Source organism: Rhinolophus sinicus, chromosome 7 (genome assembly GCF_057876585.1).
Source record: "Rhinolophus sinicus isolate RSI-liver-muscle chromosome 7, RSI-T2T, whole genome shotgun sequence".
Taxonomy (NCBI): Eukaryota; Metazoa; Chordata; class Mammalia; order Chiroptera; family Rhinolophidae; genus Rhinolophus; species Rhinolophus sinicus.
This window is the reverse complement of record NC_142507.1, coordinates 50,662,686-50,678,773: the sequence shown is the minus strand read 5'-3', so window position 1 is coordinate 50,678,773 and position 16,088 is coordinate 50,662,686. Positions and strand designations below refer to the sequence as shown.

Genomic DNA, 16,088 nt, shown 5'->3' with positions numbered 1-16,088 from the left:
TCCAATTATAAGTGATGAAATATTATATACCATTTACAATGAAAATCTGATTATGTTGCAATAAAATAGGCCTGCATGGTAACTAAAAGATATTATATATCCTATTTCACAAATGTGAAAAACACGCATAAGACAATAAAGTAGAAGTTATAAAACTTTCAATTTTTTGCTTTGTTTATAAATATTGTGTAATCCCATGACATTATTTTATACTGAAAAAAAAAATGAATATTCAAGTAAAACAGAATATTGCAAAGACAGTGGGTATGGAAATAAAAATCCCTGAAAAATTAGAAAGATCTTTAGCAGAGATTGGCCTTATACGGAGGACGCCCCCTTCCTTAGAGCCTACAGAGAGAATCCAGAAGATGGGTGCAGACACAGCTACCAGGTACCATTCACCTATAGAAAGTGGTGCAGGTGGCGGGAGGATTGCGAGCGCAAAGACACTGCAGGAGTTGGGATCATTCCTTCTGGGTGGCATGAGCAAGGGAAGCATTTAATGGTCACAAGAAATAAGGGTCCGGCTGGAGTTGGACACTGGTCATGAGATAAGGTGTGACAGTGGCCGTAGTACAATGCCTGGCCCCTGACTGAATTAGCATCCAAAACAGGTTAGGCCTTATTTATTTATGAAGTACTAGACATTTGGGTTTTTACATACAGCAAGCATCCAAGAAAAGCCTCTTGAATGAGACAGGCTACAGGGAGGTGGGTTCTGACTCAGTGACAGGAAGTAAGTCAATCCACTCATCAAAGGACACACTAAAGGACGCTCCCTGGAAAGGAAGAGGTGGAGGGAATTCTAGCACTGAGTGGAGAGTAGGGCGAGGTAACATCTAATCCTCTTGATCCAAACATTTTGTAAGTCTATTATAAAAATAAAAAAAGAAACCCCTATTTTTCATATTGTTCCACACACAGTCTTAACTCGCCATAATAAACTTCCTCAGGGCAGAGGTTACATGACACTTCCCGGCTGTCCTCAGAGCATGTAGTGTGGTAACACACAGTATATATAACCTTGCTAAATATATCAAAAGAATATACCTGTGTTTGGGTGATTCACATTATTAGTCAACATTATAAACGTCCCTTCTTTACTTAGGTTCTTAAATTCACCTGGAATGGATTCAAGACAGGTGATCCGACATAGGAAGACTACGTTTCTGCTGAACAGTGTGAAACTCCAGTGCATCCCGAGCCCCCTGAGAAGTTCTCTGAAACAGAGGCTCCATCGCGTTGGGTCTGCCATTTACTACTGGGCTGGTTTACCTAATGTCTTACTTTCCTCAACTATGAAATGGATGATAATACCTGCCTGCTGGCATTTTCATGAAGACTAAATGGGATAATTTATATGAAGCACCTAGTAATAACATTTACGTCCCCAATCTTCTCGTCTTTTCCAATTTCCCAGAATGCCTTGCATTATGGGTATCCATCCGTACACTTCTGACCCAGCTCCGGGAGTTGACGTCCTCTTAGGGAAGCACTGTCTGTGGTTTACCTTCCTGGGGTTGCTGCCAACTCCCAGGACAGTGTCTTTCCAGACGAGAGATCTTTAACAAATATTAAGTTGGATATTAATAACAAAAAAGAGAAAGAGGGAACATATATCCTCTCCTTAAGAAAAGATCATATGCTCACTTAAATGAAAAGCCAAACAAAACAGTGGATGGAAGTCATGAAATCTATGACTGAGCCTGTAGTATTTCAAAGTAAGATGAAAAAAGAAACCCAACTCAGAAGGACCTGGATGAGAAATATTTAAAATATTGATAAGCACTCTGAAAACAAAAGTTTCTGACTATTAAAGATGCGGATTCCCTCCTAACCATGTCATAGCTACACATGGCAATGCAGGTGGAAATTCTGTCAACATGTCTTCTTTTCCTCTTTACCTAAAGTCTAGCTCTTGTTTAATTTACACTGGAACTGTTATCTTGACCATATCAGTATTCTTAGGTGGTACTGAGCGCTGAATCTAAGTCTCCTGTACTTCATGAGGTTATCTGAGGCCTGAAAGCTAATTAATTAGAAGTCTACTTAAAACTCCCTTTCTAAAAAGTGAATTTTAGAACATCAATTACTACTTTAGGGTTCCAGGAAAAGGCTCAAACGAGTCACCTACTATGTTATAGTAAAATCTCCAAACCGCAGCCCCGAAAGGTATTGATGCAAGCTGCATTGTGTAGGATCTAATATCTGTTAACCATCCACCATGTACACCTTATCTCGTTCAGTCGTCCTGACAGCCATCCAAGATTTCATTAATTAGCCCCATTTTACAGAGGAAGAAGCTGAGTTTCATGGAGGGTAAGTAACTAACCCCGGGACACGAAGCTAATGAGAAGGGGACCAGATTGTAGCACTCCTGCCATGCCACCCATCTGTAAATAAGACTCATAGAAGACATAGCAGGAAAGAAGCAAAAGCACTACAACGTGAAGGAAAGACGTGTGTTCACAATACAGTCAATACAATTTCTGTAGAAGTGCGAGCTACTCACGATTTTAGAAATGATGCATCTTTCAAACAAACCTGAAAAATTAAGGAAAGCACATTATAAAGACTAGTACTGATATAACTCTGATATTACTAAGCTGGTTTCCAGTTAACTCTCCTAAACTACAGGATTTAGTGAAGTCTTAGACGTTCACTAAGTTAAAAAAGTTATGAGCGTAATTTCTAAGCACACCTATCTTACAAACAAGAGGGGGCACAAATAAGTAGAAGGTGTTGCTGACAGTGACCCAGACAGTCTGGGCTTCAAGAACAGGACTCACAAAAGACGGGAACTAAGCATCCTCCATTCCCGCCCTCCAGTAACAGAGACGCTGCCTCGGCCCACAAAACCCTTTCCCCTGCCTGCCTGCCTCCTTCTAGGCATCGACCAAGAGGCAGCTCAAGGACCACCTCTCTGGGAAGCCTCTCCCCCAGCTTCCCCACCCCCTCGATCCCCAATCCACCAGGAAAGACAGGGAGAGAGATGTAACTAGTGTGGAGCACCACAGCCCTTCACTCCCTTTGGTCACAGCCCTGTTCGGAGAATCCAATGAAAGTAGACTTTCTTCTCAGAAAAATGTGTGCTCTCAAAAAGCATTAAATCTAATTCCAGTGGATTCTACAACTTCCAAGGTCTCAGGCTGAGAGTTCTTCCTGTAGAGAAATAAGTGGCTACCTCATAGGTAGCCAGCAACACATGAAAACGCGATGCCTGGGTCAGGTCTTGCTGTACGTGGGCTCTCTCCTCTTTGTCACCTGTATATGCCACACAGCAAAGATCTGGAGCAAATCTGAATACAAGAAAAGAGGTAGATGAACACAATGGACACAGAGCCATGGGGAATGGTGGGCACATCTGGAAGACTACATTTCATGCAAGGACTGCGGACGTGCAGGCTCGGGATGCCCTGCAACCAGAAAGAGTCCTGGGACTCTGGAACCCTCCCTGGAGTAATGAGTAAACCCAAGGGTAAGTCCCCGTGTGAACAGGTGCGAGGGCCCAATGAACATCTAAAAGGGCTGTGGGACAATGGGATTAGTCAGGCTCCCCACCTCTGGCCAGTGCTGACCCTGACCAGCCCACCGGTCCAATAAGATAGAAGGTTGTGCAAGCGCCGTCCATCCTAAAGATGTTGTTTGTGTATACGCTTACGTTAGCACCTTGGCTGGGTGCCTCATTTGTCTCTGTGTGGTATAAAGGGGTCTGGCCATTTTAGGGGACCGGGGCAGAGATGGAGCTGTATGGTACGAGACTGGCTATGTGGGCCGTGCCCACAGTGTGAGGGCTGCTGACATGGGCCTGTCGGGGCTCTGCCCAAGAGCTGGGGGGCTGCTATGGGCTGCTGAGAAACAGGCTGCTGAGTTACGAGGCTGCTGCTGGCTGCAGGTTGTAACGTGAGAATGTCCAACTGTGTGCAGCACTGAGAAACCCCGGGCTGTGCCCCAGGAGGCCTGTAAATAAAGCACGTCTGCTCTGCCTCCGGCTTCACGTATCTTCTTCCAGCTCCCAGAGTCACAGACAACTTACCCCAGGGACACCACCCACTCGGACATTGACATGACAAGGGCCTTGTGCTAATGCTAAAAACAGAACTATGCTTTCCATGTTGGTTACTTCCTATATCAGTATGGAAAAGATGGTTTTGGGTCGGCTGGGTGGTTCAGTTGGTTAGAGCACGAGCTCTGAACAACAGGGTTGCCAGTTCAATTCCCATGTGGGCCAGTGAGCTGCGCCCTCCACAACTAGACTGAAGACAACGAGCTGCTGCTGAGCTGCAGGCGGGGCGGCCGGATGGCTCAGGTGGTTAGAGCGCGAGCTCTCAACAAGGTTCCAGTTCCCACATGGGCTGGTGGGCTGCGCCCCCTACAACTAAAGATTGAAAACGGCAACTGGACTTGGAGCTGAGCTGCGCCCTCCGCAACTAGATTGAAGGACAATGACTTGGAGCTGATGGGCCCTGGAGAAACACACTGTCCCCCAATATAAAAAAATTAAGTATTAAAATTAAAAAAAAAAAAAGGTTTCTCTTTTAGCTCAGAAAAGTTTACTAACAATAAGAACCGACCTTCAAATTGCCAAATAGTGACAATAACATCCACTGGACCCTCCCCACCAGCAGAGCCTCAGTCTATCTACATTGCCTCAGGTGAGAGCTTTCTGGAAGAAATAAACTCACTGCTTAGGACAATATGTTGTTTTATCGTAGTTTACATATCACCCAAGCCAAAAAAACACCAAACCTAACCAATGTGAAAAACAAAATTTCAGTTACGTCTCCTCTGTACCTCTCCATCTCTTCTTTCCAGTTGCTCAGAACAGACAAGGGACTCACAATGAGGAATGGCCCGTCATCATTCAATCTTCCAGACAAGTAAATGAGGAGAGCAATAGTCTGGAACACAGAAAAGGAAGGCCATTTTGATCACATTTCCACATGCGAAACAACCACAAAGTACCCACAAACTCTTACAGAAGACTTGGTTTACAAAGCAGCAATGTACAATCTTCCACACATTAGGAGAGTCATTCATTCCTAGGGTGAAATCAGGTAAGCGTCAACATAATTGCCAAAGAAATTTGTGCCACTCAATTGTATGAATAGTTAACAGGCAATGGTGTTCAATAGTTATGTAATTGAACCTCTGCTGCAAAGAAAAAAAAACCAGGAAAGTCAATAGAAAGCCATGAAAACAATGCAAATGGTGCACAAGATCAGGAATACTCTGAAAACATACAGCAAGTGTCAAGATGTGACTGAAAATGACCAGTCACATGGCCTCAGCCTCCTGCCAGGCTCTGCTGTGGGAGGATGTTTACCTTCCATTCTTATTTCCTCCCCTTCTCATTTGCATTTATAGAGCATCTTCCATTTGCAAGGCACTGGTCTGAGCTCTGATATATAACAGTAAGCAAAACACGTAAGACTCCTAGCTCTCCTGGAGCATACATTCCAGTGAGCAAAATAAACAATAAATAATTCCTCATAAGCTTCAGGAGGCGTATAAAATGAAAACCTTTGTAAAGCCTGACAGGTCTAACGCTAGGATATGGCTGCACACACCTTTGACTAGAAAAGTGTCTTTAGAAGTTTGCTGTGACGGAGAAAATAGCCCTTTCATAAAACAAAATGTTTGAGGAGCCCCCCTCCGCAATGTGGAACTGTTTCTGAGATAATCTACCCTACGGATATAATCCAAAACCGTGAGAAAGCGAATGTCCAAAGGTGTTCTAATCGAGGTTAATGTAAGCAGCACACAAAGAGGGGAACTCGCCATTCCCCGTCTGTAGAACATTTAAGTAAATTATGATCAATTCTCTGGGTGGAATATTATGCAGCCAATACAAAATGCTGTGACAAATAGAATAGGAAATCACAATGGCAGTGTTAGGTTAATGAAATAGAAACAATATGTGCACTATAATTTCAACCACGTAAACGTATATCACTACTCAGGTTATGGTTAGAGTGCTGTGGTTATGGGCTGGTAGTTATTTTTTTTTAAACTGAGATTATATTAATTTCATAATGGAAATAATTTTCTTCTGTCTATCGCTTCCCAGCTTGGACTGTGCCCAGAAAAATCTCCGAATAAGTAAGTACTTACTGGATTCAAACCATTCTGTTTAGCTTTTGCTGGGGATACCATTTACAGAAAATTTATCCATGATTACTATAAACCAGATATAGCAACAAAATTAATTTGGATTCACTAGTGAATTCTACCAAACATTTAGAGAAGCAGCAGCAGCAATTCTACACAAAATTTTCTAGAAAACTGAAGAGGAGAGAATACTTCTCAACTCATTCTACAAGTCCAGCTTTACCGCAATACCAAAACCAGATAAAGCCATTATAAGAAAAGGAAACTACAGACCACTATCCTTCATGAACGCAGAAGCAGAAATTCTAAACAAAACTGCAGCCAGATGAAGTGGCAAGGATAGTATTTTTAGGGCACTTACAGCAGAGCTGCACAAGTGTCCCGGGGAAACTCAAGGACAAGTGGACTTTGGTGGCTGTGAATGAAGTCACAATTCCAATGTACAAGGCACAGGAGGCTGCAGGGAAGGCACTTGGTCCAAGAGTCCAACAGTCGGGCTCCCAGAGGCATCTGGGATATTACCTTTGCTCTGGCTCCACAGCTGTTAGTTCAGGAATGTACGAGAGCCAGGTTTATTTGCCTGAGAAACCTGGGGGTGCCATATACAGAGGACCTACTGTATTCTGAATAACCCCAAGATCAAGGTGTACCTGCCTTAGACAGTCCCCAACACACAATCACACTAGCCTATGGCAGAACTGCTCCAGCTGGATGCTTACGTATGTCAGGTGAGACTTGGAAAGGCACTTGAGTTTCTACAAGGACAAAGAGTCTTTCGCTCATTATGTGTGTTCACTGGTGAAACCTTTTTCGTGTCGAGAAACATATACTTCCATGCTTTCTGATCAGGTTGCCTCTGCTGTGTACCCTGACGGCCCTGGCTTTGCTTGTCATCCCATAGATGAGTAATTGTGTGACTAACCCAAGGGTGTCCTGTGTCTGGACTTTCCATCAGTCCAAGCCTACCACTGTCATATGCCAACATAGGGCTATACTGGCAATCATCCTACTGGAAGCATCCATCTCAACACCCCACCGGCTTCTCAGTGCCCAAGGAGGACACGTCTGACTCTCCAGGTCTCCAGATTGTGTCCTACCATTACATGGCCAAGGCATCTTGGAAAACAGAAGGTACTCCCTCTGCACTTATCCAGCACGCCAGAGAAATGGCAATTGCCCCATACTCACTGAGGAAGGGAGATTAATATTACAAGTGAGCCAGTCAACTAGATAAAGTAATGAGGACAGAGTCAATTTGATCCCTGACAGCTGTATTTGCTTTCCAAGAAAAACACTGTGTGTTAACTGCAATTCTACATGTCAAGGGTAAGATAAGGGTAGTGACACACTTCATAACTATCCCCATGACTAGGAAAGTCAACTCCAAGGTCATGATCTCTAAACGAAGGTTCAGGCATTTCACCTCTTAGTATAAAATACGTACCAGTAGCTAGCGGCTAAAGACAGTAATGCGGAGTAACAAGGCGTTTCAGTGGAGGTGAGCAGCGGCCACTCCACCTAACATACCTGGCAGGTCTTCCCCAGGCCCATCTCGTCTCCCAGGATGCAGCCATTCTGACCATGGAAGCGCTGGGCCAGCCAATTGACTCCCTCCAGTTGATAAGGGCGGAGATGAACCCCTAGAAATCGACAAAATGTCAAGTCCAAAGAGCAGACATTTCAGCACACACAAGCCATGACGTAAGACTTCGACTGAAGAATTGGCCTCAATCCCCCAACTCCCAACCTTCCTAGCCCTGTCCTCTGCTGGGAAGTTCTGGAAAGGTAAACAGTTGCTGACTTCCAAACTACTTTTTGAGCAGACTTAGTCACCATGTTGTCCAAAGCCCTGAGGAATTAAAATTTCAAAGGTATAATAAATATTTGGTTACAATAATATTTTAGTATTATTTATAATAGAAAAAAATGTAAGAACATAAATACTTAAGGAGAGAGGCTAGCTAAACTATGGCACATCGTTACATTGAAACACTCTACACACACTAAAGTGATATTGGAGAAAACTAAATGGTATTTTAAATTATGGTTTCCAAAAAAAGTATGTACATAAAACCCAATTTTTGCATCTCTCCTTTGCTTCCTTCCCTGTCTTGGAAAAGAAGAAAAAACGGAAATTATATACACACGTATATACATGTGCAGAACAAGGACTGGCAGGATAGCTAATAACATGTTAACAGTAAGTGCATTATAGAGATTACATTTTTTTTCATTTATGCACAGAAAATTACCCTAAATGTTTTAAAGAGAACATGTTTTACTTCTGTAATCAGCAGGAAAAAAATCAGTAAGCATTTTTAACCCATTCACAAAAAATAGTTTCTCAGATTAATTTATTCTAGCAAATAGAAATAGAAATTTCAAGGTATAATATTCAATGGTTATTCCTTTGAGTAAACGTGCTTTCTATTTTTTCTTTTCCTCCACTACCAAATTATCCATTCATAATACAAGTTCCACATTTGTCTACGTATTTACTTTTTCATTCACTCAGTTTAACTCATCTGTGCAAACTTGCAACCTCTTCTTTATCCGTCTCATTTTCACTAAATCAGCACGTATCCATTTCTCGGGTTGTATTATTAGGCCTCTCTCACACATATTCTCCAAGAATCATAACTAAAAACACATGCAAGGAAATAGGCAACACACAAACATATAAACTTTAGTCACGATTCACAAAATATATATAAACCTCAGTCTGTTAATTCATATTTAAGTTGCATGCGCACTCCTTACAGCCACAGAGAAACACATTCTTACACACTCAGAGACTCAAGAAGAGAGAGGTCTTTCTCTTTCACGTCTGTCTCCTGTCCATTCATCTTCATCCTTCCTCCATCCTCTCCTGAGCTGGACACAGAACTGCACCTTTTGTTTCATTCCAAGAATAACACCACCTCCCACTCCCTTGACATTCAGGACATGCACGAGTTCAATAAATGCTGCTTTATACTTCTGAAAGCACTCACAGAACCTAGTCACAAATTCTAGGAGGGCAGAGCAGTATTAATAATGAATTAGCCAATACACCCTTTATTATTGATCTAAGGTTCTGTTACATAGTTAAGGCACGCATTGCATGTCCCCATTTTGTGAAGAAAGAAAAGAGAGGATGATGGAAGAGTTTAGATCAAGCGCAGGCCAGGACATAAGGCCTGGATCGCTCCATCTGCAGGAGATACGGTCGGCCTCGCTGCCTGCAGACTCGGGGAAATGGGGGTTCGCGCTTTAAAGACTTTAGGGAAGGGATACCATGTAAATAAGATGGGCAGTTACGTGCGCTGATGAACTGACAGACCTTGCTTAGCTGCACAGCATAAATATAGCACCGAGGGAGAACCAACCAGGAAGGTAACGCTCAGAGAACTGCGCGTGCGCGGTAAACGAAGACACCTACAGCTGGGAGCCCAACGCTAATAGTTTTACAGAACTAACCAACCACTGCCCCGCCCCCCGCGCCCCTCAAGCGAGGTCTGCAAACCCACGCCCTCGAGGCACCAGGTCGTCCTCTGCTTCATCAGAGAAAGATCTTTCTTTGGGACAGGGTCTCACCAAACTCCCCTCCCCCGGGCCACACGCCAGGTGCCCGCAATGCCACTCATCCCGCGCCCGCCAATGCCGCGCGCTGCGCAGGAGGAGGGCCATGGCCACCCGGCGCCAGGCGGGCTCCTCTCCGCTCGGCCCCTCCGCAGTGGCGGGAAGCACAGGCCGGGAGGTCCGCAGGTACCGAGCTCACAGGACGGTCCCCTGGCGGCGCCGCAGCACCGTCCGTGGCGCTGGGTCCCCGGGAAACCTCCGCCCGGGGCCACTGACCTGTCAGGCCCCACTGCCTTAAGTCCTGCTCCTGCACCCGCGCCCGCGCCTCCGCGGCGCCGCTCTGGGTCTGAAGGGCCAGTAAGAAGTTGGGCATGTTGCCCCCGAGGGTCCCGGTGTCCGCGCGCTCCTTCCGGCCGGGAGAGGCTCCGCCCCGCGCCGCCCCGTGCGCTTCCTTCGCGACGCGCGCGGCCGCCAGGGGCTGAGTCGGGCGCCGAGCTCCGGATGGAGCTGGTGCTGAGTCACCCTCAGGCTCCCCGGGTTTCCCCGCAGCGGGGCGCTCGCAGGGCCGCCGGGGTCGCGCTCCCGCGCTGCTGGCTGTGCTTCTGCGCGCTCTAGGCGACGGACGGCCTGCAGCGCTCGCCCTGTGCTCGCCATTCACTTGTTATTGAATCAGATTGGCTGTCACGTGCCGGGTACCCTGCTAAACTCTGGGGGCATAGAATTCTGTTACCCGTCGTCCCTGCGCTCCAGCGAGTCACAGCAAGGTTGTAAAGGCGGGCGTGCTCCCTTCACTTTACAATAGCAATTAATTGGTTCGGGCCCTGATCCTCTAACTTACTCCCTATTGCCCTTAGGCCGTAGTTAAGAACCTGTGGATGGTAGTAAAGTGACGAAAGCTGTCATTGCCACAGTGGGTTTCTCAAGTGAATTATGGGGAGCAAAGTGAAGCAATGTGTTAGAATATGGGTCACCTTGACTCGACATCACCAATACAGATGTGATAATAACCAAATAGCTGCATTTATTGATGCAGCCAAAGGCGCTGTCCTAAGGGGTTTACATGGACATTACTTTCTCGCTTAACCTTCACAGCAGCCCTATAAATAGGTACTATAATTGTCCCCAGTTACAGGTGAGGAAGCTGTGATTTAGAATGGTAATTGGCAGAGCTGCAAGAGGCACAGTGTTACTTACTCTCGGGGTAATGTCATCAGAATATTAGTCTCATTGAGGTTAATCTTGGCGCTGCCATCTTCAGCAAACTCAGATTGAAGTTGCACTTTGCCCCATCCTCTCCTAACCTTAAAATACAAGAGAGAAACTAGTTGTGAGCTACAAAAGAGATGACTTAGGTTGATTTATTTATAAGAACCACAAAACAAAGCACTGTTTTGTGAAGCTAATTTGAAGTCTTGAGTCATTCTGTAAATACTGATTGAGCACCTACTATGTGCCGAACATTCTTTTGGCATAGAGACGGAGGCTGGTACTCTCACCTGTAGAATACTTACGTAAATTAAATTAAGCTTATATTTTTAAATTAGGCTTATATTTTTAATATGAGGAGATAGGCAAAAAGCAAATAATACCAAGTAGTGATCAATGTTAAGATGAAAGAGAGACAGAATCAGGTAATGGGGCTTCAATGATTTCCTACCTGGGTGTTTTTGCAAAACCTTAAGTATCCTTTGCTGGCTACTCTGGAGGGGCTTCTGTCCAGTGTGCCTGCTCCAGAATAGTTTTTGCATCCTGGTCTCTGTGTTTGACCTATTTTCTCCCCTCCAGGCCCTGAGGGTAGACTTACCCAATAAAGCACCAATGTCTACCATCTGGCAATCAAATCAAAGGGTGTTTATCATTATTGTCAACTTAAAGTATAATTGTTTTCACATAATACCAGAGAAGGGGTCCCAGCCATTAGCTAAGTGTTCTGTTGGTATATTGAGTCTAGCATCTAGAATAGAACTAAGAAAGTTAGCTAAGAGATTCCAAGTCAGCTAGTAAGATGACACCTATAAAAGTTTTACTCTGGATGCTGTCTGAACAAGAGTCTGTTTTAAGGAGCAGGGTGGAACGTACCCGTTTAGGAGACTATTGTGGGTGTCTGGGTGGTAGAGGATAATAGTTGTTGGGCTGGCATGGTGGCAGTGGAGTGGCGAGTAGTGGTCAGATACTAGATATATGGAAAAGGGAGAGCCTATAAGATACACTGTATGAGCATCTGAGAGAAGCAGGGAAATAAAGAATGATTTCAGGAATTTGGCCTGAGCAAATGGTAGAATTGAGTTTCCCATATATGGAGTGGGGTGAGACTGAGAATGAGGAGGTTTGAAGAACATCAACATTTCATTTTTGGACAGAGTAGTATAAAACTGTTACTAGATATCATAGTAGAGATGTTGAATGGATAATCAGATAGATTCATCTCAAGTTCAGGGGCACGGCTAGAACTGAATATATAAATTTGGAAGTCATAATTTTAGGATGAACCTTAAGCCTTGGTACTAGATGGGACCCCTAGGGGATGATTGGAACTATAGAAGAGACGAAACCTTGAACTAATATTTAGAAGTCAAGAAGATGAGGAGAAACCAGCAGAAGAGATTAAAAAGCAGACTGTGAGACAGTATGAGACTAAGAGTGTGGTGTCCCTGAAGCCAAAGAAGAGGAGTTTCAAGAAGAAGGGAGTGGATTGTCTGTGAGAAATGCAGCTGAGAGTAAAGATTGGCTAGTGAAATCACCACTGGATGGAGCAATATGGTGGTCAGGGAAGACCTCGACAAGAACAATTTCTGTATATTGTGGAATCAACAGCGCAATCGGAGTGGGTTTGGAAAAGGGAATAGGAGGAAAGAAAGTGGAGACAGAATGTCTCACAGCTCTTTCAAAGAGTTTTGCTGTAAAAGGGAGCAAAATACTGGGTGCAGGAACTGAAAGGGGATACAGGGTCAATGGGAGGTGTGGAGAAGAGACTGTCCCATGATGTGACAGCTGCTGGACACGTGAGCTGGACCCAGACTTTAATGGAGATTGCTTTCTATAACCCTCCCTTAGTGGCTGTGTCATCATCATCAACGTTCATTTGAACAGAAATCAGCACCCCTCCCCTGCCTCCCATCACATGCTGGTTCCTGGACTTGTCCAGACCTGATCAAGGATGTAAAGTCATTCCCCATATCTGGTACATTCACATACCAGTACCTGTGACTATTCCCCTTTGCTATATATAATCCCTTGGCAGCTGTCAAGTGGCGCGGGGATCCATTTCGTCTTGTACCCGCTAAAGACATGCCTCATTTGTAAGTTTCCCGTAATAAACTCTACTAATTATCATACTAGAGTGACCAGCGTCTTCCTTCATTCTTTCCCTGCCCTCTGCCTATGGAGGTAGATTTTTCAATCTCAGGAATGTCTCCGGGATGCACATAATAACAGAAGAGGGGTTTTTTTTCCCCGCTTTTTTCACATGGGGATATTAGAGCATGTTGAATGGTGATGTGAGCAATGCATAGAGAGAAAAACGGATGCGTCAGGAGTGATGTCCGTGAGTGGGAGGAGGTGGGACGAATGCCCGAGTGGAGGGCTCAGCCCAGATGGGAGCCCTGGACGACGACAGGTGCAGTATATGGACAGACGGGGAGGTGAGAGTACGTGCAAGTTCTCTTCGATTGTTTCTGTTGTCTGAGTGAAGTAAGAAACAAGGTCATCAGATGAGCTTGAGGAGGAGGAAGGGACTTTTGGAGGTGGGAACTGTGTGAAACAGTTGTCGGGGGAAGCTGGAGAGTGACTTGACTAGAGAAATATGGGAGCAATGCCAAAGAGCAGCGAGGGACACTTGAGGTTCATGGTCATGACACCAGTCAGCATGGTGGAGAAGAGATGAGTACAGTAGGGCATGATTTACTGGCCGTAGCCTGGGTGTCTGGTATAGAGGTGAACGAGGCAGGTAAGGTCCCTGCACTTACGGAGCTTAGATTCTAGTGCTGGAGACAGACTAAAGAGGGACTGGGGCTAAAATAAGTTACCGGATAGTATTAGTGCTAATAAGATAGTAAAACAGGGTAATGAGATTAAGAATAGGGCTGAGGGGCGGCTCTTGGTAAGACGGGTTGAAGAGCATGTCACTAAGACGAATTTGATCTAAGATCCGAATGATGACAGGCCAGCTACGTGAAGTCAGAAGAGTGTTCGAGGCAGGAAGACCACAAGGGGGGTTGGCAAGGGAGTGCTAGGTTTCTCCAGCTGGTAACGGTGCACTCGAGGGGAGGGGACGTGGTCAATGATTGGATACAGGGCTGAGGGGGAGACACATGGAGATGCACTCTCAGGGGCCTCTGCCCTGGATAACTGGTGGGATGTTAATGCCACCACTGAGACAGAGGAGACAGGACATCAGAGCTAGCTTGAGGAAGGGAAGATAACGATGTCACTTTTAGGATGTGTTGAATTCGTACCTAGAACAGTGCCTGGCACGTGGTATGCACTCAGTAAGTATCGTTGAATGTTTGCATGAAGTGCCTGTGGAACAATTCTAAAAATCCAGGACCTGGTCGTTACAATGTTGAGGAAGAGAGAGGACATTTCACAGATGGGCAAACTAAGGAACAGCAAGTTCAGGGTACTTGACCAATGTTTCTGGTGAAAACAACACCTTTTCAATCCTCGCTCAGGTAATATAATGGTGGTGTTCGTATTTTTGCCTGTTTTTTAACTCCACAGAGAGGGTGCACCCTCTGGCAGCAGCAACCCAGTGAGATTAATGACAACCAAATCGTGCTAGAGATGGGCCTTCGCAGCTGCCAACCCGCCCAAGTCAAGCATGATGAAGTAGAGGAGGGCAAACAAGTTGTGTTTGCTCTCCATTACGTCCTTGAGTTCTGGGTAAAAGCAGGAAGCCATTTGGCAGCATCTGGTAGATTAGATGTGCGGCGTGAGTGAAAGCTGTGCCCATGGGTGAAAATCTGTACAAACCTCTTCCTAAGTTCATGAGTACGTGAAGTTAGACCTCTGGGCTCAGGTTAAGGTCAGGTCAGTGTCCTGGAGTGGACAAATCATTGTATTGGGATGAAAAAGCCTTAGGTTTTCTTTCTCCCAAGACAGGAAAAACTATGTTTTGACTTTGGATGTAATTATACATTGTCAAATAACACATGATAAATTGAAAATGCAGAAAGCCAGGGGAAATTCACTAAAGTGCGTGCACATTTAAATATATCAACAAAGTTAGACGGCAGAGTTCGTGCAGTGGAAGCGTGCTGGGCCCATAAATATATCAACAAAGTAAGTCTGTTCTAAAGGACTTTTGCCCAATCACTTCACAAAATAGCTGCTCCCCTTTGTGCGAAAAGTACGGGCAGAACACTGGAATATTATCAAGTACATCTTTTGGACAAAATACAGAGATAGTAACCTAGCAGCTGTGCACCAACATATGCCCACAGTGCCGAGTTTTTTTCCCTTTTAACTGAATGCCTTTTGACTACCATGCCTTGCCATCAAGTTAGTCACATGCAATTTTACTTTCTGTTCTTTCGATTATTATTTTTCAATTACAGTTGACTTGTAAAGAATAAAAAGTCTTCGTAATACCAAAAAGTGGATATAACCCAAATGTTCATTAATATAAGAATGGATAAACAATAAAACTGCAAACTACTGATACATGGAAATACTTGGATAAATCTTAAAAACATTAAGTTGCATAATGATTCCAAGATAGAGATTATGGTGTGTGGGGACAGAGCCCCAGAAAGTAGTTTACAGGCTCTCGGCCTCACGTGAAGGGGTACTGGCTCGGGTGTGAATGGCCATCGGCTGTGGCTGATTGGCTGTCGGCTGTGGCCGGTTAGCCAATTGGCCGCTGGTATAACTGCTGCCACTACGGAGGACTGCCCAGGATTGCCGAGGAGCCGAGCAGAGCAGAGCCAAAGAGAGCGGAAGAGGAGAGCCGAAGAGAGCGGAAGAGGAGAGCCGAGGAAAGTGGAAGAGGAGAGCCGAGAGAGAGGAACAGAGGAGAGAGGGGAGAAGAGTCGTGGGTCGGTCGGTTGGTGGAAAAGCGGACGGCAGGTCGGCGTCTGGTGGGCCCAGCCTCCAGTGAGACCGTGGTGGTATGGCTCCCCTACCTATGGCTCCGTGGGTGTTCCTTGTTGGCTTCACCGTATCCTGCGTTCTTATGTGGGGAGCGGGACCAGAGACCCCGCAGGCCGCCCCGCACGACAGGTGTATACCTCAAACTACTATGTTACATGTCAGCTATACCTCATAATAAAAAAGGAACACATAAAACTAATCTATGGCGGTAGAAATAAGAAAAACACTTACACCTGGAGGCTGGTATTGGCTGGGAAAGCCTGAGTGTGACACCTCCGCTCCACTCCCAGCCTGACAGTCATTCTACTCTCGAACCAGATCCCGAA

At 45.2% G+C, this 16,088-nt stretch overlaps 1 protein-coding gene across 1 annotated transcript in view; it reads right to left on the bottom strand.

The window, feature by feature from the left end:
* The window catches only part of CHD1L (chromodomain helicase DNA binding protein 1 like), a 45,022-nt gene extending 34,885 nt beyond the window's left edge, over nucleotides 1–10,137 (bottom strand). Inside the window, exons 1-5 of the mRNA XM_074319243.2 lie at nucleotides 9,949–10,137; nucleotides 7,639–7,751; nucleotides 4,795–4,901; nucleotides 3,185–3,299; nucleotides 2,513–2,544 (exon numbers count right to left, since the gene is read on the bottom strand). Coding sequence (XP_074175344.1) covers nucleotides 2,513–2,544; nucleotides 3,185–3,299; nucleotides 4,795–4,901; nucleotides 7,639–7,751; nucleotides 9,949–10,045 — 464 coding nt within the window. The 5' untranslated portion in view covers nucleotides 10,046–10,137. The remainder of the gene's footprint in view (nucleotides 1–2,512; nucleotides 2,545–3,184; nucleotides 3,300–4,794; nucleotides 4,902–7,638; nucleotides 7,752–9,948) is intronic.
* Between the last annotated feature and the right edge of the window lie 5,951 nt (nucleotides 10,138–16,088).